This window comes from Rhinatrema bivittatum, chromosome 3 (genome assembly GCF_901001135.1).
Source record: "Rhinatrema bivittatum chromosome 3, aRhiBiv1.1, whole genome shotgun sequence".
NCBI lineage: Eukaryota > Metazoa > Chordata > Amphibia > Gymnophiona > Rhinatrematidae > Rhinatrema > Rhinatrema bivittatum.
The window spans coordinates 161,195,111-161,219,061 of NC_042617.1; the positions used below are offsets into that span (position 1 = coordinate 161,195,111).

The 23,951-nt window shown below is 44.5% G+C and overlaps 1 protein-coding gene across 4 annotated transcripts in view; it reads right to left on the bottom strand.

Annotated features, from left to right (window-relative positions):
• The window catches only part of TTC27 (tetratricopeptide repeat domain 27), a 521,976-nt gene that overhangs the window by 288,797 nt on the left and 209,228 nt on the right, over positions 1 to 23,951 (bottom strand). For all 4 annotated transcript variants that reach the window (XM_029593895.1, XM_029593892.1, XM_029593893.1 and 1 more), the window contains exon 9: positions 7,408 to 7,474. In XM_029593895.1, coding sequence (XP_029449755.1) covers positions 7,408 to 7,474 — 67 coding nt within the window. The remainder of the gene's footprint in view (positions 1 to 7,407; positions 7,475 to 23,951) is intronic.

Genomic DNA, 23,951 nt, shown 5'->3' on the forward strand with positions numbered 1-23,951 from the left:
TCAAGCTCCAGTAAATGATGCCTTTTTATCTATCACCTACAAACTTATTCATTTGCTCCCGTTAACAACATTAATATATTTGGCCCTGTTGAATGTAATAGATTGCATTTAAAAAAGTTGGATGAAATAATGAGTTCTCGATGCATATATATGCCTTTTCCATTCAGATTACATTTAAATGAAAGCTATAGCCGGTAGGTGTTTCACAATATTTCAGTTATATGAACAAGTAATAACATTTTAGTCACTCTGAAATTGTTCTTTTTTTGTTAGCAATTTCTCTAAAATTGTAATGTCATAAGGCAAGGGACGTACACATAACATTGTACCCATTTACCAACCGTAGCATATAATACTATTTCTGACATATACAACTTGAACTAATCATATCCAGTGAGTGATTTGCAGAGCTTTGACTAAGATGGCTGCCATTAGAGGTTCAGATGGATTAAGTGGCGAGGTGGAGTTTAATTTAAAATATAACTTAAGATCTTTAAACAGTTTCTTTAAGGGCACACTGATCCCTTTTGATCTGTACATACTCCCTATTTTGAAAGGCATATATGTACCAGAAAATGTGGAGTCTGGCGATCCACCACCCATTGTCTACAATGTTGCCTCACTGGAACGGTTTATAAGTGTCATCAATCAATCACTACATGACTTTGTAAGGGCTAGGAAATGGAATGACAGTTTCCTACATATGTGAAACCTTTGCCAGAACCTGCTACATTACTTCAAATAAATATCAATAGGAAATTTCTCATGAGGACACAGTATGTGTTAGGCACCGAAATGAAAATATTTTCACAATTCATGTGTTAGTGAGGAAGTTAGCTTAACAGATTTAACCACCTGCTTTCCAAGACCTCATTTCCACCCAGGGGAACGGACTCTTCATTCCTTGGACTGCAAGAGGGCCTTGGCTTTCTATTTAGTTCATACCACTGACCATAGGTAGTCCATTCAGCTGCCATTATGAGACTGAAGGGGGACCTCACGTGGATGCGCGGTCAAACTTCGCGCTGGTCAAACTTCTAGAAACTTTGACAAAACTTTTTTACATGCCATGCTCCATGGCATGTGTAGTAAGATAGGATTCAATGTCATTTCCCCAAATCATTATCTAGGTCAAACAAATGCTCCTGGGCTCACATTACTAACCCCACCTCCCCCCCACCCCACCCCCAAAAAACCCCCAAAAAGATGGATTTAAAAATATGGGTATAGCAACAGCAACTCCAGTGTACTTTCTAGAGCTGCGGCCCCAACCCAGTCAGGTACGTTATAAGGCAGGAACCAAGAGCTGACAGTCATGACTACTGTTTACTTCACTGGAATCAGTTTCGTATTTATAAACTGCATTTCCACAAGACAGTTTAAACTCAGATTTCCTATTTTCCTACTGTCTATCTTCCCAAGATTAGTTCAATGCTGCATCTGAGTTAGGGCTTTTAGTAAACTTTTTTTTTTTTTTTTTTTTTTTTTTTAAATCTTATTTATTAATTTTAACCAAACACTGCAAGCAAACATTGCCTGACAGAAAACAAGGCAATACATATATAAGAAAAAAATATATAGGAACAAGCTAGTATATCAATAATAAGTAAACAATGTCTTCTATCAAGTCCCCAATTAAAGAGAAAGCACAGTTGCTTACCTGTAACAGGCGTTCTCCTAGAACAGCAGGATGTTAGTCCTCACATGTGGGTGACATCACCCTATGGAGCATGACATGGAAAAAACGTTTGTCAAAGTTTCTAGAAGTTTGACGAGCATGCTCAGCCTGCTGCTATCCGTGCATCCACGTGAGGTCCCCCCTTCAGTCTCATAACACAGATAAAAATACGAACGAAAAAAAAATAAAACAAACCGGATGGAGAACCCAACTCTGTAGGGAGGCAGGCGGGATTCCTGAGGACTAACACCCTGCTGTCCTAGGAGATCACATGTTACAGGTAAGCAACTGCACTTTCTTTAGGACAAGCAGGATGGTAGACCTCACATGTGAGTGAATACCACGCTCCAGACTGATCCTGTGAACAGGAGAGACCAACAGTGGCCGAACAAGGTGCCAACAGGCACAACAATAACTACGGTGCTGTGGGTCAGTAGGGGCTGTCTGGTTCCCACAAGAAGCACAGACGGGAAGAGTTATGTTCAGGTCTGAAATAGGTTGCTCAGGACTGATTGACCGAAGGCACTGTCCTGATGCCCATCTTTGTCCAAGCAGTAATGAGCCACAAAGGTGTGACGAGATCTCCAGATTGCGGTTCAGAAATTTCGACAATGGGGACTGCACGCAAATGAGCCACTGATGTCACCATGGCCCACACAGAGTGAGCCTTTACTCTGCCTGTGCATAGCAGAAGGCTATGCAATCTGCAAGCCAGTTAGACAAGGTCTGTTTACCCACCGCTGCTCCCAGCCTGTTGGTATCAAAGGACACAAACAGCTGAATGGACTACCTATGGTCAGTGGTGTGATCTAAATAGAAAGCCAAGGCCCTCTTGCAGTCCAAGGTATGAAGAGCCCGCTCCCCTGGGTGGGAATGAGGCCTCGGAAAGCAGGTGGGTAAAACTATGGACTGATTGAGGTGGAAATCAGTCACAACCTTGGGCAGAAACTTGGGGTGCGTACGCAAGACCACACGATCATGGAAGACCCTCATGTATGGTGGGCACGTAACCAGGGCCTAAAGCTCACTGACTCTACAAGCCAAAGTAATCGCCACCAGGAATATAACTTTCCAGGTGAGAGACTTCAGATCGCAGGACTGCAGTGGCTCAAAGGGAGGGTGCATGAGCCATGCCAGGAAAATGTTGAGGTCCCAGGACACAACAGGAGGCCGAAGAGGGGGCTTCAGCTGAAGGAGGCCACACAAGAAATGGCCTACTAAAGGCTGCACCGAAATGAGTGTGCCAGCAACATCCCGATGGTACGCACTGACAGCGCTAAGGTGAACCCTGACCGAGCTGGTTTGAAGCCCAGATTCGGAAAGGTGCAACAAGTAGTCCAACAGCTGGGGGAGGGAACATGAGAATGGATCCAAGTCATGCCCCGCACACCAGATGGAAAATCTTTTCCACTTTAAGCTGTAGGTCTTCCTGGTGGAAGGCTTCCGAGACACCACCAGTACCTGGGAGAGGCAGTCCGAGAGCGCCAAAGGTTGAAAGACTACACACTCAACATCCAAGTCATCAGAGCCAATGCCCGGAGGTTCGGGTGGCGCAGTATGCCCCGATTCTGGGAGATGAGATCAGGTGCCATCTCTAGCCAGACAGTGGTCCGCACAGACAGGTCCTGCAGAAGCGGGAACCAGACCTGTTGGGGCCAAAAGGTTGTCACGAGAATCATGGTCTCTCTGTCCTATTGAAACTTCGCATATAGCAGGCTTCTCCCCCAATGGAGAGAGAAGGCATCACAGTCCAGATGCCCATCCCCCGACAGCAGGGAGCAGAACTTGCTCACTTTGTGGTTGTGAAGGGAGGCAAAACGGTCCACATCCAGCTCACCCCACCAGTAAAACAGCTCAGCCACTACCTCCAGGGTTGAGGGAACCCTCGTGATGCCGGAAGGAGCTGCTTAAGTTGTCCACCAATACATTCAGATGCCCTGGCAGGTACGTGGCTCGCAGGGACATCCCCTGTGACAGGGCCCAGGTCTACACTTGCACCTTCTCCAAACAGAGCAGGAACGAGCCCATGCCACCCTGATGGTTGATATACCACAATCGCTACTTGGTTGTCCGTCTGAATCAGGACTTCCTTGTCTGACAACTGGTCTCTGAACACCCACAAAGTGTAACAGAAGCTTCAGGAAGTTTATTTGACAATGGGCTTCGGAGACAGTCCAGAGACCCTGCATGTGGATACCGTTCACATAGGCTCCCCAGCCCTGAGGAGAGGCATCGGTGGTGAGGATCACCTGAGGTGGAGCAACTGCGACTTGAGTCTCGAGGTCTTGGGAGTCCTGTTGCCATTGGGACCGCAAGGTCCTTTGAACCCTCCCCATGCACAGGCGGGTGAGAGGGGTTCACATGGATGGAAGCCTCCATGTGGCCTAGCAGATGGAGAAGAAGGCAAGGGGATACCTGCCGGCTGTTCAGGACAAGGGTGGCCAGCGAGGCAAGGGCCCGATCCCTGGGCAAAAACGCTTTTGCCTGCACCGTATCCAGTCTAGCTCCTATGAAGTCCAGCTGGGGAGAAGGACAGAGGTGAGACTTGGGATAGTTGATAAGCCCTAAAGTCTGTAGCATCTGCACTGTCTGGGTCAGAGCACTCAAGGCCCCTGCACATGAATCGCTCTTGACCAACTAGTTGTCTACATATGGGAAGACATGCACCAACTGATGCCTGAGATAGGCGGCCACAACCGCTAGGCATTTGGTGAAAACACAGGGGGCTGAAGCCAGCCCAAATGGCAGCACCCTGTACTGGCAATGGGCCTTCCCCACCACAAAGCGGAGGTACTTCCGGTGGCCAGGGAAAATGGCTATGTGAGCATAAGCCTCTTTGGCTCTGCTCCCTTGATCTCAGTCTCCTCTTCTGAGGAGTGAAATCAGTGTGTCCAGAGAGACTATCTTGAACTTTTCTCTTGCGAGAAACATGTTCAACACCCTGAGGTTGAGGATGGGGCGTAAGGTGCCATTCCTTTTCAGAATGAGGAAATACCTCAAATAGACCCCTCAGCCCTGCTGATGGTGAGGGACTGGTTCTACTGTGCCCAATACAAGGAGGGAGGAGAGTTCCGTCTGAAGTACAACCTGCTGGGTGGACGAACTCCACGATGGACATGGGGGAGGGGAGAGGCCTCTGGGAGTCGACTAAAGTTTAGATGATACCCTGACAGATGATAGTAAGGACCCAGTGGTCCGATGTAATCTCTTCTCAGCGATGGGTGAAGCCAAGGAGCCTGCCTCTTACTGGAGGATCCAGCGTCAGGGGTATGGTCAAATGACTTCCGCTCCCTCGTGGACAGTCAAAAGCCTGTGGTCTGGGCTTGCTGGTGCGCTGGCTGGGGTCTAGGGGCGGCCCCTGGAGTTGGGTGAGGCTTGCGAGCCCTGGAGGCCAGAGGATAATATTTCCTCTGCCTGTAAAAGGGCTTTCAAGATCCCAGCCTGGTGGACTTCCTTGCAGACGAGGAGGCATCAGAGGCGCTAGCAGAAAGCTGTTGAAGGGTGCCATGATGGTCCTTCAATTGCAAAACGCATCCTGGACTTTATCCACGAAGAGGTTTTCACCTGTGCAGGGGAAATCGGCAAGCTAGAAAATAAAAAATGGAAGAGCTCCACAAATCGTGAGGCAACTGCACTGCAGAAAAGAAAAAAAGACTGAAGGGGGACCTCGCGTGGTCGCGTGGATAGCAGCAGGCTGAGCATGCTCAGTGTGCTGGTCAAAGCTTCTAGAAACTTTGACAACATTTTTCCGTGCCGGGCTCCATCAGATAATGTCACCCACATGTGAGAACTACCATCCTGCTTGTCCTAGGAGAAAGAATCCTGCAGAAAATTAAGGGATCATCAACAAAAAAGAAAACGTTAAGTCAAAGAAAGGCAGTGAAAGAGAGAGAAAAAATGAATAAAGCCACTTCAGTAAGAATATTGTGAGGCATTCTCTGGACAATCGCAGGAACAGTATCACGCCTATTACCCAGAAAAGTCTTCAGCTGACTAGCATTTTTTATGTTAATGTTTCTTGACTATAACATGTTTTTCAGATGTTTTTACTGTGCCTTGTTCCTTCCCTGTTAAGTAGGTAATTCATCAACACCAATATTAAATTCTCTTAGCATATGCTATGTGATGAAGCTGCTATATTCAAGTTTTATGAAGTTTAGATGTTGATAAGAATCATGGCATATTAAGTTGTAATAAAAAAAAGTTAGTTTTTATGCAGAGGAATTGAATAAACTTCATGAAAAGATTTTTTGAACATGAATCCAAAGGCATCAGTTATTTAAATAAATTCCTTAAATTGCATATGTTTTGAGACAGCAACTCAGCACCTTAAAATACAGAGCTAGCATAAAGAAAGAAAAATCCTACCTAAGGCAGAAATTTGTGACAACTGTCGGAAAAAAAAACATCTGGCTTTTTTCATAGCTCAAGCAATACTGCTTTAGGAAATCTGAATCAATTTTCCCAGACTGCAAAACTACACAGGACAAAGGCTTCTTTTGTTTTGATAAAATAGGTCTACATCTTCCAGAAATTGCACAGCAAAGAATTAAAAAAGGGAAATCGAATTTTCAATATAGATATTAAATTTGGCCATTGCTCAACCCTGACACATACTGAATAACTTAACTGTAATATTATGTAGTGAAATACTAAATCACAATGTTGGGGGTTTTTTTCTCTTTACCTAGCTGAGGTTTTCATATATGCCAATACAAAAGGCTATCATTCTGAAAGCACACTAAACCATTTAATCGGGAATTCTAATCTCTCTCTACTAGTAATTAAACTCAAAGGATCATAAATTGTTAAAATTATGGGTTTGTGGTTAATAAGCCTCAGTATGGCTGTACACAAACAGCTTTATCCCCGTAATGAATGGTCTTTCTGCAGCTCCAGAGCTGAGGCCCAGACTGGCTCTCCATAATGTGCTGTAATTACTTCAGGTTCTGTCATACTGGCTTGGGTTGCACATAGTCTGCAAGTGCAATACTACAGAAGGGGAAAACAAGAAACATTCAAGTCCATTTTAGATGCTACCTAAATTAAGTAAAATGGGGAAAAGGGAGGAAACTGTTTTATGAGTTTTCTTCTTTAAAGCGCAGTATTACCTAGATTGCTTCAAATATTAACTTTTATACTTTATGGTTTTGTTGTTTTCTTTTTTTTGGACTTACTGCATTTTTTACACAGATTTTTTTTTTTTTTAATATAAACAGACTGCATCTTATTAATTAAGAGATTTCAACAACTTTACACATTAATAATGCCTCAGAAATGTAGTAAAGATGACAAGAGGTATATTTTAATGGTGCTATTTTAGCTTTCAAAATTTTCTCTTGAGAAGTTTCTTCTGTTAAGCTCATGTTAAACTCCATTCTTGCCGAAAATTGTCATGCATTTTCTTATTCATAATAAATAAACTGCATTGTCAATTTCATAGTCAAATGCTTATCTTCCGTTCCACTCATGAACACTCAGCAATGTATGCAGTTCTCCCTAAGTGTCATTATGGTGAAAACTCTCTCTTTACTTATCCAGTCAAAGTAGCTGCATGCTCAGGAAGTATCTTTAACTCATTTTGCACTGATCTAATATCAAAGTGCAATGCTCAAAAGATAGCTACAAATATATTTAGTTAGTCCAGGGGTTTTCCAAATCCGGCTCTTGTAATAAGCAAGTCTAGTCTTCACAATCACCAAAAGAATATGAAATATGAGTTTCCTTACCGATGTGAAAGCTAAGATCTCCTCTTCAGTTAGCTTGTGTACAGGATTGTTCTTCTGGATATCTGTGCTGTAAAACAAACAACATTATGCAATCAATAATACACAGTCTCCCCAAGATAGACGCCGTTTGGTTGCCATTCTCCAATGAAAGGCCTAAATACCTGAGGATCAACCAATCTCTAATTTTAAAATTCATATTCCTAATTTAAAAAAAAAAAAAATTTTGGTCAAAGCAGATCAAACAAAAACAAATATAAAACTCACAAATAGCCACCCTTGCCCAAACCATTCCTTCCCATCCTAAAATATAAAATATCTAATTCCCTTAATTATTTAACATTTCAGCTTACCAGGCCCTCACACCTCACTGACTGCCTAAACAGCCTGGTTTTTAAAGTTCTACAAAAAATTCCATATTCTTGATTATAATCAGTAGCTGATTCCAACATGGGTGCCACTGAAGAAAAAACAGACCTGAGTTCTAAGAATAATAATTTTGATTTATATTCCACCTTTTGTGACATTATATTCAGGTACTGTAGTTATTTCTCTGTCCCTAGAGAGCTCATAATCTAAGTTTATACCCGAGGCAATGGAGGGTGAAGTGACTTGCTCAAGGTCATAAGTAGTTCTAGACCCTCAAATAACTACTTTGGATGTCCAATCTTTTCTCCTCAATTGAGTGCAAAGGCTTAGTCTCTACATATACAAACTCACATTCTGCACCAAATATACAAAGCCCATCTGTCTCAATGCTTCAAACAGAGCCGGTAGTTTAAACTTAATACAAAGCCCTACTGGCAATCAATGAAGAGTACTCAAAGGAGAGCTTCGCTCCCATTGTTTCCCAGTTAGTATTCTTGCAGCTGTATATTCTGTAAGAGGTATCCGACATACAGGTCAATACAGTAAAGTGCGGCCGCGATTACCCTGCTCCTAACCCGCTTTCTACCCACTTTTCGGCCGAGTTAGTCCAACCCGTGATACACTATCCCCTTTAACCTACTCTTACCGCGTCCTTAAATCACCGGGTAACCCCTTCCGCCCGCGGCATGTATATTACATGTAAACGATCGAATTAGCTATTCCCTCCCATACAGTAACGCGTGCCCCGACTATCGCTTTTTTACCCTGCCGTTTTGCCACGCGTTTAACCTGCTAACTTACCGCCTACCCTTACCCCTGCGTTAGAGGCAGGGGTAAGGGTAGGCGGCAAACTTTCCCCCAGCCTCCGCTCACCTGCCCTGGCCGCGTCCATGGGGGCTGGTCTCCGGGGCAGCCCCAGTCCTCTCCCCTCCTCCCGAAGCAACGAAAGCGGGAAAAAAGCGAAAAAGTGAAAAAAAAAAAAGTTGCAAGAGAGAGGGAAGAGAGGACGGGCAATCCTACGCTCGGGATTGCCAGTCCTCTCTCCCCTCCTCCCGAAGCAAGGCTGCTTTTCGCGCCTTGCTTCGGGAGGAGGGGAGAGAGGACTGGCAATCCCGAGCGTAGGATTGCCCGTCCTCTCTCCCCTCTCTCTCTTGCAACTTTTTTTTTTCACTTTTTTGCTTTTTTTTTTCGCTTTTTCCCGCTTTCGTTGCTTGCTTCGGGAGGAGGGGAGAGAGGACTGGCAATCCCGAGCATCGGAGAACCGTCCACTTCCTGGTACCTGTCATTTCAAATGTCAGTTGAAATGACATTTGAAATGACAGATACCAGCGTGTCCGTGAAGCGTTAGGCCAGCGCACCCAGGATACTGTATAGCGCTCTATACAGTAAAATGGGTTGCGCGGGCCTAACGCTTCACGGACGCTTCTTAGACGCAGCTTGCATTTGCAAGCTATTTACATACAGTATCGAGCGGTAGGTGAGCTGGACTGTGCGTGCGGCAACCGCGGGTGTGCCCGGCACTAACGCAGCTCTTCCTACCGCTCCTTACTGTATCGGCCTGATAAAAAGAGTTACAATAATCTAAGTAGTTTAAACCACAGCTTGCATTACTAAACTCACATCAGTAGGACCCAACAATGGCTGAAGCTGCCTCACCATTCTTAAAGTCTTCCTAACAACAAGATCAATCTGCAAGTTAAAAGAAAGGGCCAAATTTAGCATGACCCCTAAACTTTTAACCTCTGACCTCAATTCATACTTTGTGCCAGCCAACGTAAATGGAGACCAATTCTCAGGTCTAGGTTCTGTCCCCACCTACAATACCTCTATGCAGAACATGTCCTATGTAAAACATTTTGAAACAGACTCCTTATTAATATTTGGATTTTAGATTTAATTTCTTTACCTTTCCTAACCCAAGCTCAAGGTGACATACTATACCTAAATTTAAGTATTTCCCTGCATCAGAGGGCTTACAATCTAAGGAGGTAATTTTCAAGAAGTTACACATATAAAAGCAGCATATATCTCAGCAATTTTCAAAAGCCCATTTACACCGGTAAAATATTTTTGACAATTTAGCCCTATGGAGTAAATTTTCAATGGAGTTACACATGTAAAATTAGCAAGTTTCAAAGGACACTTACACACAAATCTTTTTGAAAATTATCTCCTAAGTCTGTAGCCGAAGCAAGGGAGGGAGAAGTCACTTGCCCAAGGTCATAAGAAGAATCAGTGAGAGAAGCAGGTTTTTAACACTGGCTTTCCTGATTCTCAGCCTGCTGTTCTAACCATTAGACTGCTCATGCAGTCTTTCAATATAAAATATATAGATAGAACATAAGAACATAAATGCCATGCTGAGTCAGACCACGATCCATCAAGCCCAGTATCCAGTCCAAGTCGCAAGTACCTGACAGACCACATAAAAGTAGATCAACTTCCTGTTAATCAATCCTAGGGATAACAATAGCTTTATTTAGTCTACCTGGCTAATTTGTTATGGACTTTTCCTCCAAAAATGTGTCCAAATCTCTTAAACCTACTATGCTAGTCACCTTGATCATGTCCTCCAGTAACAGATTCTACAGCTTGATAGTGTGCTGAGTGAAAAAGGGCTTTCTACTATTTGTTTTAAATCTATTGGTAGCTGATTTCATGGACTGTCCCCTTGTTTTAGTATTATTTGAAAAAGTAAATAACCATCCTGCATTTATTCATTCCACCCCACTCATGATTTTATAAATATTTATTTAAAATCATTTGTATCCCGCACCATCAAAAAGGATATCTGAATAGGTAACAATTGAATCAGGCGACGGCGAGCAGGCAGGCAAATGGCGACCCCCTTGGCGGGTTGCCACGTAGGCAGACTCTGCTACTCCTCACTTCCTCGGAGACCAACAAGTAAAGATGTACGCCTTACCTTGTCTTCGGCGCTTCCCGGCTGCGACCCGGGCGGTCTCCGGCTGCGGGGGGAGAGGGTAAGTACCGTCACCGCCGCGCTCGAGGAGGTGCACCCGCTGCCTCTAAGCCGCGCCCGAACCTGTCTTGCTCGGGGGCCAAGTCCACACCGGGACCGAGGCTGCCTCTATGCCGCGCCCGAGCCCTTCTCACTCGGGGGCTAGGTCCCTGCCGCGAGCCGGCCACCGGACCGAGGCACTCACCTCCGAGGGACCACGGAAATCACCTCGGGAAACTCAACTGGGGGAGGGACCGAATGGTATCACTGCAGGAGTGCGGGGCTCGTCTTCAAGTAGGTTTCTTCTAAGAATTTAGTCATTAGAATTTGGAAAAACGCTCAGTGAGCGTGAGGTAGCTCCAAACTGCTTTGGAGACGGAAATTACTGAATTGCTGCACTTTCTTCGGGGTTATATGTACCCGTGCTGACGTCAGATCAGTCTCCAACTGCTAGCACGAGCACACTATACCACTCGTTTTGAGTCCATCTGCTGCACGCTAGGAAATGTTTACTTTTTTTTTTTTTTTTTTTGACTGCTGTGAGCAGAGGATTTTAACGTTTTGTTCACAAACTCTCCAAGGTCTTTTTCCTATACTTAAAAAAATAACCACCACAATGTGGCACCAAGTGGCATCACTGCTGGAAGGTTTGCAGAGGCCAAAGACTTCACAAGATGGAAAATTAATTATCCTCCCACACTTAAAAGTGGTCACGCCAGAAAAAGGTTAAATATTAGTAGAGCAATGAGGAAAAGCTTGCACTACCACTACTCACACCATATTTGTTCTGTGGATAAAAGGAGAATTTTGCTTTCTACAGCTATCAATCCGGCATCCTTCATGAACACTAAATTCACTAGAATATTTTACAGTAAAGGGGGAAAAAAATCATACTGTAAACAAACCATTTACTATAGCATGGGTGGGCAACTCCGGTCCTGGAGTGACACAAACAGGACTGATTTTCAAGATATCCACAATGAATATGCATGAACCGCCTCCATTGTACAGAAATCTCTCATATGCATACTCATTGTGGAAGTCCTGAAAACAACTGCAGACACACCTACCCAGTTCTGAACCTATTAAAATTTCTTTCCTGCCCATGCTTCTTCTGGGAAGAATGTTTTTCCAGTGTGATTTTGGCACAATGGATTGTTGCAGAAGCAAACCAGCAGCGGCAACAGAAGAGAGGCCGAGATGAGGCCACCTGCCGATCCACCTGCCCCGAGCCAGTGCACGGGGCAGGTGGATCGGCAGGTGGCATGTCAAGTTTTACACTCACTGTCCTCTTCCCTCTGCCATGCTGGGCTCTTCCTCCTCACCTAATCCTAGCTTCAGTCACACACACACACACACACACTCAATTCCTCTGCTACTCGCCATTCTAACACCTTGCACGCTCACACACACCCCCGAGGCCCTTTCACTCTCTAAACAGAAAAGGATGGACAAAAAGCAAAACCAACAAACACTTTCATGCACAGATAGAAACAGCAGACCATGAGAAATATAAACAGTAAAGAAAACACCAGCGAGAAGACTATCCGCTCGAGTATTGCTTTATATTCTCCCCCATCTCTCCACAAAATCTTCCCTCCAGCTCCTAGGTCCAGCACTCGCCTACCTCCTCACAACACTACCAAAAAGGAGCAGCTGCTGGAGGCTGGCTTTTGTATGTTTGCATAATTACCGTGTACTGCTTTTTAGTGCACTGCACAGTAAATGTTTGCATCACTAACCACACCCCTTTTTCTTTGCTAAATATCATGGTAAATGACAAAACCACTGCATGGTATTTCTATGCAATGATACGTGGTAAAGGCATATTTCTACTGCATCTTAGTAAATGAGCCCCTTTTAATGTGACATTGCAACAGTGGGAACCCAGCTTCTCATGATACTGAAAGAAAGCCATTTCTGCTGCACTATCCTGGTGAAGTCACTAAAGGAATTTCATGCCAGCATCCTTCACTGATGATAGGGTGAACCCAGATAACAGTTTCAGGGACCAATATCTAACATTTCTGCTTTAGGCTGGTGCTGTCATTATGCATAAGATTCATGGTCCAGGGTTTCCTGGGTTGGGGGGAGGGAGTTTCCTTTCAAGGCCCTCACATTGCTCTTTACTTTTCCTATAGTTAAGTCTAGGCTGATAAGCTCTGATAAAGTCACTACTCAGTAAGACACAGGACAGTTGTTTGGTGGTTTCCAACATTTCTCTTTTACTGATAGTGTGCAAATGATGATTTAAGTCTTAACAGCTGTGTACTTTACTTTGAAAATGATATAAGTGCTTTTAGTAAATTTGAGACTTCTTACAGTCTCTTAAGTTCAGATGTTATTCCAATTTAATTCGTTTTTAGTTACTTGATTTCTTTCCTCCCATTGGAATACAGGGCAAGAGTGTGCTTCCCTCCCAATATAATGAGGTATCCGAGTATAGTTTAAAGGTTTTAATCTTTTATCTCCTACCTCCTCCTGTAGTATCAAGGGCGTTACCTTTTTACTCCTCTTTCTCATCTTCAGTACCTATTTATGGGCCACTGATGTAGTCCATCTCCTAGCCTTCTCTTATTTCCTTCCTCCTCCTCTCACGATGGCTGGAAGTCATCCTCTCCTTGCAAGAAGAAAAACCTCTTCCGTTCATTAGAAAATAAAACTCAAAACAGCTTGAGTCCAAAAGGATTTCCAAACTCAATTAAGTTAAAGGTGGCCTGAGAGGGTGGAAAGAAACTCTCATCCAAAACAAAGAATCTCTATGGAACTTAAAATTAAGACTTAGAAAAATGAGGAGAGCACAGCACAGGACATGGTGATCTCTCTAGAAAAACACTACGACCGTTCCATTGCTAGCTTCCGTGTGGGGAAGCTGCAAACCCAAGCCACCACAAATCTGTTTTCCTTCAAACCTAAACAGTATAACCTTTATCAGTGTAGGGATCCTGTTAGTCCAGTAGGGGACTAACAGGATCCCTACACACTGACATCTGAAGGTTGGCCCAGGGTAGTCTCAAAGACTTGCGCGCATCACCATCTTTGCTTAATTCTTATGCTGGCTCAATAAAAGATATCACAGCTTAAAAAGAATCCAGATTTCTCCAGAACCAATACATCTACTAGAATGCTCCCTTTCGGAGAGCTTTCAAGATGGCGTACTGAGCAGACGTGCTGGAAGAAGCTCTCTACCTCCCGCATATTTTCTTGCTGAATCTTTGTTCTTTTACAATCAAAATGCCCCACACTAAGCGGAAGGCGCGGGTTAGAGGTGTAGAAACGACTTCTACACCTCTACAGACAACTCAGCCCCAAATTGGCAGCTTCTTTCCAGCCATACCGCCGTTTTTACCGGGAGACCAGGTCGCTGGAGGGCAATCTATGGAGCGAGACCAGCTCTCCTTGACCGAGACATCGCTGAGTCCCGGTTCGCCAGCGAGACCAGTACCTCCAGGGGAAGCGGAAGAGAGAAAAAAGATGGCCGCTGAAACGACCGAGTTACTCGGAGAAGGGACGGCGATGGAAGCGGGGAAACCCGAAGTGAATGAAGGACTTACCACACTGGACCTTCAGGTCCCAGAAGGCAAGAAGTGCCGAGGGACGGAACCTCTCTGAAGGGCTTGGCTCCGTGGAATTGGAGGAGAATACTGGCCTTGAAAAGGGTGGAGGAGGGGCTGCTCGAGGGCAGGAGGAATCAAAACTGTTGAAGTTCGAGAAGCCTCCTGGGGAAATATCTTTAACAATGGTTTGGGGAGCACTACAATCTCTGGAAAAAGCAATTTTGGGGCTAACAAAAGAAGTTATTGAGGTGAAAAATCAAGTAAATTTAAATGCTAATTAAATAGAACAACAGAAACAAAATCTGCTAAAAATGGAGAACCGTGTGACTGAAATGGAAAAAGTACATTCAACTGTGATATTAACTCATAATGATACAAACAGAAGGTTGGAAAAACTTGAGAATAACATAAGGGTCCATAATCTACGCTTCTTAAATTTTCCGGTGATAAAAAATGTCTCACCACTTGATTTGTTTAGGCTTTATGTTGCCCAGGTTCTTAAAATACCTGATGAAATAAAACCAGTGGTTACTAAAGCCTATTACCTATATGCTAAGCAAGGAAGCGCTGAGGCACAAGAACAACAAGTTTTACCAGATTTGTCCTCAATATTGGATTCGTCACAAGAATTGGAGATTACTGTGAGAAGACCTCTTTTAGTTACTTTTGCCTTGTTGATGGACAGAAATAATATCTTTAAAAATTACTTTAGAAGCGCCCATGTATTATTTTTTGGACAAAGAGTTTGGTGTTACCCAGACCTTGTTAAACAAACTCAGATTAGAAGAAAGCAATTTCTTAATATGAGACAGGAGGTGGTAAAAATTGGAGCTAAGTTTAAACTTTGTTTTCCTTGTAAATGTTGCATGCAATATCAACAACAGATGTATGCATTTATGGAACCTATACAGTTAAGGTCCTTCCTAAACTCACATAGTGCCCCTCAATAGCCCATTATGGCATTTTTTTTGGAATAGAACGGGGGTCTGAATTCAGAATGTCACTAATTTGGAATATTTTATTTCCTAAATTTTGCTCCTTATATTACATGCTCTCCCATTATTTCCTTTATTATTTAGGTACATAAATTTAAATATTGCCTATTGAATATTTTGTTTCAGTATTCTGGTTTCAGAATTTTTGTTGGTTATTTATGTACTTAAAAATTTCAATGCAAGTGTTCTTGTACAAATTGTTTAAAATGCAAAAAAAAAAAAAAAAAGAATGCTCCCTTTCAGAAATGGAAGTATGTGGTTTCAAAAATTTAAAACAAAAAACACTCCACAAATCTCCCTTTGAATGTTCACATAAAAGCAAGGACTGAAACATTTTAAAACATCACTGTACTGTACATGGGTCTGTCTCCTCCTACCTAGGCTCCTCCCATCGATAAAGTCACATGCTGCTGTGCTGAGTTTTCAAATCCCCCATATGCAGACATCACATTGAAACATATAAAATAGCGACTACCGCATGCTAGAAAAGGAAAGTTAGCTCAAGAAGAAAGAGGTCTTCATGAGTATGGACATAATGTGTAACCCCATTTTAGCACTGGAAAATTCAAGAGATGACCATAACAAATTAGCAGGGGTGTGGTACCCCTCCCTCCCTGCACTCCAGCTGATCCCCTCAACTTCCTCCCCTCCAATGGACCCCTTCTCTTAACTTCCACTTTTCTCACATCCCCATCCCAACCCCTATCTCACCACCTCCAGCTCTTTTCCTAGCTGTTTGTCTTGCCCCTAAGCCCTTCTTCTAACCCCCAAGTGGTCCTCTGTCATCCCCTCCCTATCACTCCATCCCCCACTCCCTTTTACCTCCCAGCCTCACATTTCCACCCAGCTGAATCCTTCTCACTCACCCTCTTTTACCACCCTCCCAGACGATCTTCAATCATTCCTCTCACCCTCCACCTTACCCAACCTTCAAAAACCTTTCATGTAGCTCAACTCTCCCTTTTAAAGAGCCCCACACATCCAAACATCCTCCTAGCCAGGGTCAGGAACAACATTTTCCTTTGGGCTCTGGGCCAAAGGTGGATGACAAATGTTGGGAAGAGAGGACAGGCTAACAGGGGCAACATTTTTCTCTTGGGTAGTTTCAATGGTGGGAGAAGACAGGAACTTTGGTAATCCTCCCAGACCCATGAATACCAGGCCTCTCCTTTCCTCTCAGCTGGTCCCAAGGCAGATGGTAATTTGCAAGTGGCAGCAGCATTACCAATGAAAGTCAGCAAGGGGCCTATGGGTTAGTGCAAGCTCATGCACCCTGCAGTACCCTTAACCCTCCTTGTGCAGAGCCTGTAAGTGTTAGCTGACAAGTCCCATGCTGGCTTCCACTACTAATGTTGCTGATGCCTTTAGAGGCACTTGTGATTCCAGCTGAAATTGGACACACCCCATTTGTGATCACGACCCTCAGTTTGGGAAGCCCTGATGTACCCCTTTTAGAGTTTAAAAAGAAAAGTATAAAATATCAGCAAAAGAGAGAGAAAAATAAATGTCACTACATTTAGATAGCAAAATGGCATTGCTTCTTTAAAAAAAATATCTATAACAAATATATTTGAGCCTTGGCAGCAAAAGCAACTAAAATGAAATTTTAACTTTTTTTCTTGGGCTCAGTTTAACCAAAAGACATATAAAGGCAGCAAAGTTTCCAAGCCATGATGTACACATCTTAAAAAAGGCCACAAGAGGAAACAAACCTCTCCTACTTATCAACAGACACAGAAACATAAAACAAAGTTGTCTGCATCTATTCCCTGTCTGTAAAAGGTGGCCAAGTCAAGAGAAATTCCAAGAAAAATTATTTTCAGCAACGGCAAAATTTGGCAAGGAAAAAAAAGAATCAGGAACAAAGAAAAATTCATATGCTCCATGCTACATCACACAAAACTAAATGTAGTTTTTAGAGTAACAAGTAGAAAAACAAAATTACCTTTTGTCACAATGTGTCATCACAACACATGTAGAAATGGTTTGGGCCTGAGCAGGAAGGGACTCACCAGATTAATTGCCACTCAGTTTAATGAATAAAGAGAGGGTAAATGATAAAGAGCAGCTACAAAAGGTAAGAAAGCAGGAATATGACAATCCATTAAACTGCCGTTATCATCGAATTATGCTTAACACTGTCAGACAGACTCAATGAGGCACAAATACAGGATTAGAGCGTTAAGCGTTGTCCTTCAAATAAAACAGAGTTGCTCACCTGTAATAGGCATCCTCTGGGGACAGCAGGATGTCAGTCCTTACAAGTGGATGACATCATCAGATGCAGCCTGGCTCAAAACTTTTATCTAAATGTTTCTAGAATTTTGACCATGCCGGGCATGTGCAGCATGTCATACTGCAATACATCCATGAGGCGACCCCTGGTTGTAATTTGTTTCATAATTTTTTTTAATATATATTCTGCCTTTTGTGATGCTTCAAAGCAGATTAGATTCAAATACTGTAGGTATTTCCCTGTCCCCAGAAGGCTCACAATCTGAATTTGTACCCGAGACAATGGAGAGTGAAGTGACTTGCCCAAGGCTACAAGGCATGTCTGCGGGATTTAAACTCGGGCTTCTAGCCTGCTCCTCTAACCACTAAGCTATTTCTCCATTAGAGAAGCCAACTTCAAGGGAAAGCAGGAAGATTCGTGACGATTGACATTCTACAGTCCTCAGAGAACACATGCTACAGGAAAGCAATTTGCTTTCTCAGAGAACAAGCAGGCTGGTAGACCTCACAAGGGGGAAATCCCTAGCTACAGACTGCCCCAAATGAAAAAAAAGATTAGAAATAAACCAAACAATGCCAACAGGTAACAAAAACTGGTTTTTGGTGAGAACAAGTCCTTTTTCTGTATATTTTCCTTTTATAGGGTCAGCCAGGATATAAAAAAAAAAAAACAAACAAACTGGCTCTAAGGGGGATGGAGTTGGGTTCTACTCCTCAAAGAAATTCCTCAGGACAGACTGGCTGAATCTACTGTTGTTGCATCATGAGCCCTGTTCAAACAATAATTAGATGTAGTTGTGTGGCAAGAACTCAATGTCGCAGACTTGCAGATTTCCTTCATGGAGATCAATATTAAGTGGGCCACCAATGCTGCCATGGCTCTGACTATGAGCCTTGACATTATCCACCAGGGCATAACAGAAGGAGATGCAATCTGCTAGCCAATGAGACAGTGTAACAGCAATCCCAGGTTTATTGGCATAAAAAAAACCCACAAAAAATTGGGTAGACTTTCTTTATAGGCTCCCATCTGCTCCAATTAGAAGGCCAAAGATTTTTTGCAGTCCAAATTGTCAGCATCTGTTCACCCTTATGAACATGGGGCTTGGAAAGAATGTCGGAAGGGCAACTGACTAATTATGATGGAAGCCCAACACTTCTTTAGACAAACAGGAGGAGTGTGCAGAATTACCCTACTGTGAAAAAAACTTGGTATATAGTAGATAATTCACTAGAGCCTGGAGCTTGCTGACTCTCCATGTCAAAGTCACTACCATAAAAAAATATGACCATCCAGACCAGGTACTTCACTTCACAGCAGAGGCTCAAAGGAAGTTTCTATCAGATGGAGAAGTACCACATTGCACTCCAAAGATGCAGCAGAAGACTTGATGGGAGGCTTCAAATGAAGAAAGCCCCACATTAAACATATACCTAAAGTCTGTACAGAGATGGGTCCCCTCTTCTACTTGGTGATGATAGGCACCAGATGTACCAAGGTGAACTCTTACCAGGCTGATCTTGACACCTGATTCAAAGATGTAGAAAGTAATCAATCAGTTTTTGTGAGGAGCACATTAAAGAGCCTAGGGTGCTTTCCATCACACCACAAAGCAAACCTCCACCATTTGAATCCACAGGACTTCCTCATGCAGTCCTTTTTTGAAAACAGAACATGAGACATAACCACAGAGATCTAGGGGTTGTAAGGCTACCCTTGCAATAACCAGACTGTGAGAGCCAGGGACCTGATACTGGGATGGCACAGCATCCCCTGATCATGAATGAAGAGGGTTGTAGAATTACCCAATTGGGTTCCTGATGGAGATCGCCTTCAGAAGTGGAAACAAAATCTGTCTCAGCCAAAAGAATGTTAAGATAATCATAGTCCCCAGTCTTTCTTCAGCTTCAACAAGGTCTTCGCAACAACTGGAATTGCAGGATACACATACAGCAAGCGCTGGCTCCAAACAAGAGCTAAGGCATCCAAGGCTAGTTTGCCCAAGTCTCTATCAAGGAATAAGAGGGGGACCTTTCTGTTCTGAGAGAATGCAAATAGATCTACCACACCTGTGGTAGATCTTATGTTCTTAAAGTCTAGTTCACCCTCCAGTCCAAGGACCATCTTTGAGGTTCCAGGATAACTGTCTTCCGCCAGAATATTCTCCTTACCTGCCAAGTATTTATTTTTTATTTAACAACTTTTTTATACCGACATTCATGGGTACATTATATCTGTTTACAATGAACTAAGAAATACAGCGAACAAGGGGGGGAGAGAGAGCATCAACAACAAGGGGCGGGATTAACAAGGAAAAGGCAAAAGGAACAATTGGTTGACTGGTTGCAAATAACATGAAGTATAAAATTATATATTGAAGTATGTGGTTCTGAGGACCATTTCTTGTGAATTGACTCAGTCCCACATCTGGACAATCACTTAAGCATAGAAACATGATGGCAGAAAAAGACCGTATGGCCCATCCAGTCTGCCTATCTGTATAATTAATGTAGCATTATAATTCTCATCACTTCCTTAGAGATCCCCTGTATTTATCCCATGCTTTCTTGAATTCAGATACTATTTTTGTCTCCACCACCTCCACTGGGAGGCTGTTCCAACCATCCACCACCCTCTCTGTAAAGAAATATTTCCTGAGATTACTCCTGAATCTACCCCCTTTCACCCTCATCTCATGACCCTTTGTTCTGCAACCTCCTTTCCACTGAAAAATGCTCACCTCCTGTGAATGGAAACCTTTGAGATATTTGAATGTCTCAGTCATATCGCCCCTATCTTGCTTTTCTTCTAGGGTATATATAACAAGCACGATGCCAGCTTATTAATGTAAAATATTACTTTTTGACTGTCCATCTGGACAAGGACTGCTTTGTTGGTCAACCGATCTCTGAAAGCATTTAGAGCATTCTGAACTGCCCTTAGCCCTAGGATGATTATGTGATTAAACTTTTCCTGAGCAGACTATAGGCCTTGTGTGTAAAGCCCCTCTATATGGGCTACCCACTGTAAGTTGGACACATCTGTGGCCAGGACAATTTAGACCGGATGAATTTGGAAATATGTTGATTTCCACTTGTTTGATTCACACAGACTTGGGTCACCATAAATATGATATTCCTAGTCCAGGGCTTGGAGCGGGGCATCCTCTCTCCTGATCATCAGAACACAGAAGCAGGGATGGACTTCCAGGTATGACGTCATCGGGGTTGGCAACTTGAACAGGCAGCTCTGAGCTCCCCCTTCTTAAATCGGGTGGCATCCTCTACCCGATTGGCCCCCAGAGTCCCGAATGGAGCCACAGATGAACAAGCAGTGAGGGCTAAGGGACTGCCTGTTTTTCGAATCGGTCCGGCGGCAGAAGGGCGCGATATGCACCATAGAAACACGCACGGCCTTCCCAGGACCAGAAGCAGCATGGCCAAGATGGTAGACGCAGCTGACGGCAGCAAACAGCTCGTGGCGATTTCCGAAAAGGCACTCCTCCAAATCTCGGTGAGGGTCTCTGCTGCGCTTGATGACTGGCTGCTAAAAATCCAGGCATCCATGGAAGACATAAAAACTGCAGTGGAAGGGCAGGCTAGACGCATAGACATGGTAGAGCAGCGCATCTCTGATCAGGAGGACAGACTGGGTTCAGCGGAAAGGCAAGTTCAAACTTCAAATGCACAACAGGCCACTCTCCTAGCATGGCTGGAAGACCAGGAAAATAGAAATAAGAGGAAGAATATAAAAATTATAGGACTTCCTGAATCTATGCCTGATCGTGACCTATATGCATTTGTGAAAACCTGGCTTCCTGATAAGTTAGGCCTGGTGCTGACTCCTGACTGTCTGCGCTGTGAACGAGTACACCGCATGGGCCCACTTAGAGAAGCAAACAGCAGGCCAAGACCAGTGATGGCTAGAATACTGAACTGGTCTCATAAAGTGCAACTGTTGAAAGCTTACCGCCAGCACCCAGGGATCGAATACCAAGGACATGGGATCCCGCTATTTAATTATTTTTCGGCCGCAGTTGCAGCACAATGGAAAGTTATGTCCCCTACGTACTTAGAATTACATAAAAGAGGGATCTCCTTTGCCTTGCTGTTTCCCACAAAACTGCGAGTGCAGAATAACAAGGTCCTCTTTTTCAACAAGGAAGAAGCAACTTCCTTTCTGGCATCGCTGGACCACGCAGAAGTGTCCTGAACCCTCCCATACCTTGACATGGGACTTGTCTGATTCTCTTTTGTGGGGTGTGTAGCCAGATATGAACAGTTTTTACACTGAGCTACTGCAGACAACCCGTCTTATCTACCATGTGCAAAAGGATTGAACACATACCCTTTTGGTCAGTGTTATGGCCAAAATGTTCATGTGTTTTCAAAGTTGTAGTCCAGCTACTGGTTATGCTTAGCATACTTCTTTTTTTATCTGCTATATCCTAGCCGATGTTGTGGCTCTAGTGCAGGGTGGATGGGGGGGGGGGGGGGGTCGAGGGCTAGCCTGCACTTCCCATGTTGGAGTTACCAGCGGATACCTCAAGCCTCTTGGGGCGTAGAATATGAATATGGTGAGTATGTTAGGATGTGTGAGGAGTATGAGGGGTGAATGGAAGCAGAGGGGACGGGTTGGGAGAGGGCGGGGGGGGGGGGGTTAATAAGTGGAGACCAACTGAGGAATCACAGAAAGTCTATGGATTCTGTACTAATGGGATAGAGGGTCCCGGGATGTTGAGGTCCTCTGATGGAGATTGTGGCCATATTATCGGAGGATCCGGTTGCATGTGGACGAAGGTATGCAGGCCTTTGAAGAATTTCACCTAGGAGATAGATGCTGGGTCTAAAATAAGAGGCGCTGTGTCCCTGGGGAGCCCCATCTGAGAGAGGGTCCCGCTGGGAGATGCTAGGTCCGGCATACTGTTTGATGAGCTGGAACCCGGCACCGGCTGGGGGGGGGGCCATGGGCTGGATCCCCCAGGGCCTCCTCGCACTGTATACACAGGCGGTGGCCTCCTTATGCTGTGCAGCTGTAATGTGGCATGCTGGGCAGAGGCCCTAAGCCTTGAGCTTCTTTTCTGGTGGTGCCATTGCTCTATGTGCGTAAAATAGTTATGTGCTCCGGTGCGTCGAAATTGTGCGCGTAAGATTGGTATGCGCTCAGGGAGGTGTGCGCGCTGTTGTGCGCCCAGATCGAAGGTATGCGCCCAGCACAGTAAGCGCGTAGCTGTGCGCGTCGCTTGTGCGTGCGGTACTTGGGCACGGACAATGTGAGCACAAGGAATTTGTGCGCGCGACGATGTGCGCACAATGTATTTGTGCGCACGGCTAGTCTCTGTGCGCACGGGTCAGAATGATGGCGAACAGATTAAAATGGTGAGGGCGACCACGCGGACAAAATGGCGACCACCTCGGAGGGTCTCCACGTGGGAGGACCCTCGGAACTGACTGGGGTCTAGCCCTGCTAGGGCAGATCAACCCGGTGGCACTGGTCTCGGCTGGCAACCTGTGCGACTCCTCGAGCTTCAGAGACCGGAGTCTTTTAAATAGATTTCTACCTTACTTAGTCTCGGCGCTTCCCGGTCTCGTTCCGAGCGGTCTCCGGCTGCGGGGGGAGAGGGAAAATACCTTCACCGCCGCGCTCGAAGTGGCACCCACTGCCTCTCAGCCTCACCCGATGTCGGGGGCTAGGTCCCCGCCGAGGGTCAGCCACCGGACCGAGGCTTACCTCCGAGGGATCGCGGAAATCACCTCAGGAATTCTCAACTGGGGAAGGGACCCAATGGGTGTCACCGCAGGAGAGCGGGGCTCGTCTGTAGAGCTAAGATTTCTTCTTGTTTTGGATTTTTCTTTGTAAATTTACTCTAACGCAGTGCTAGCGTGCAAAGAGTCCCGAACTGCTATGGAGATGGAAAATACTGAAGAACTGCACTTCTTGCAGGGGTATATGTACTAGGGCTGATGTCAGATTGAAATCTGATCCGTCTCCAACTATCAGGAGTACACTATACCCACTGGTCCTGAGTCCATCTTCTACACGCTAGGAAAATGGTGATTGTTCCCAAGCTTTTGTACAAATTACACATGCTTCCCATTTGGCTGTCTAATGTAGATTTATGACGGCTACAGTCAGCTTTTCAAAAGTTTTTGTGGGCCGGAAAGAGGGTGCGAATAAAGTACCAGACCCTTATGTGCTCCAAGGATTTGGGGGGGGGGGGGGGGGTGGAACACTTGGACTCCCAGACTTCTGGCGGTATAATGTAGCCTGTCACATGCATTTTGTGGGGGAATGGCTTCCCAACTCCTATTCTTACTGCCAGCAGGGTTTGGTTACAAGTATGTCTGCTCCATGGTCTCCCTTATATCTCCTACGAGCACGCCCGAAGATGCTTCAGAATTTGGACATTCCCAAAGTGCTACTCCATC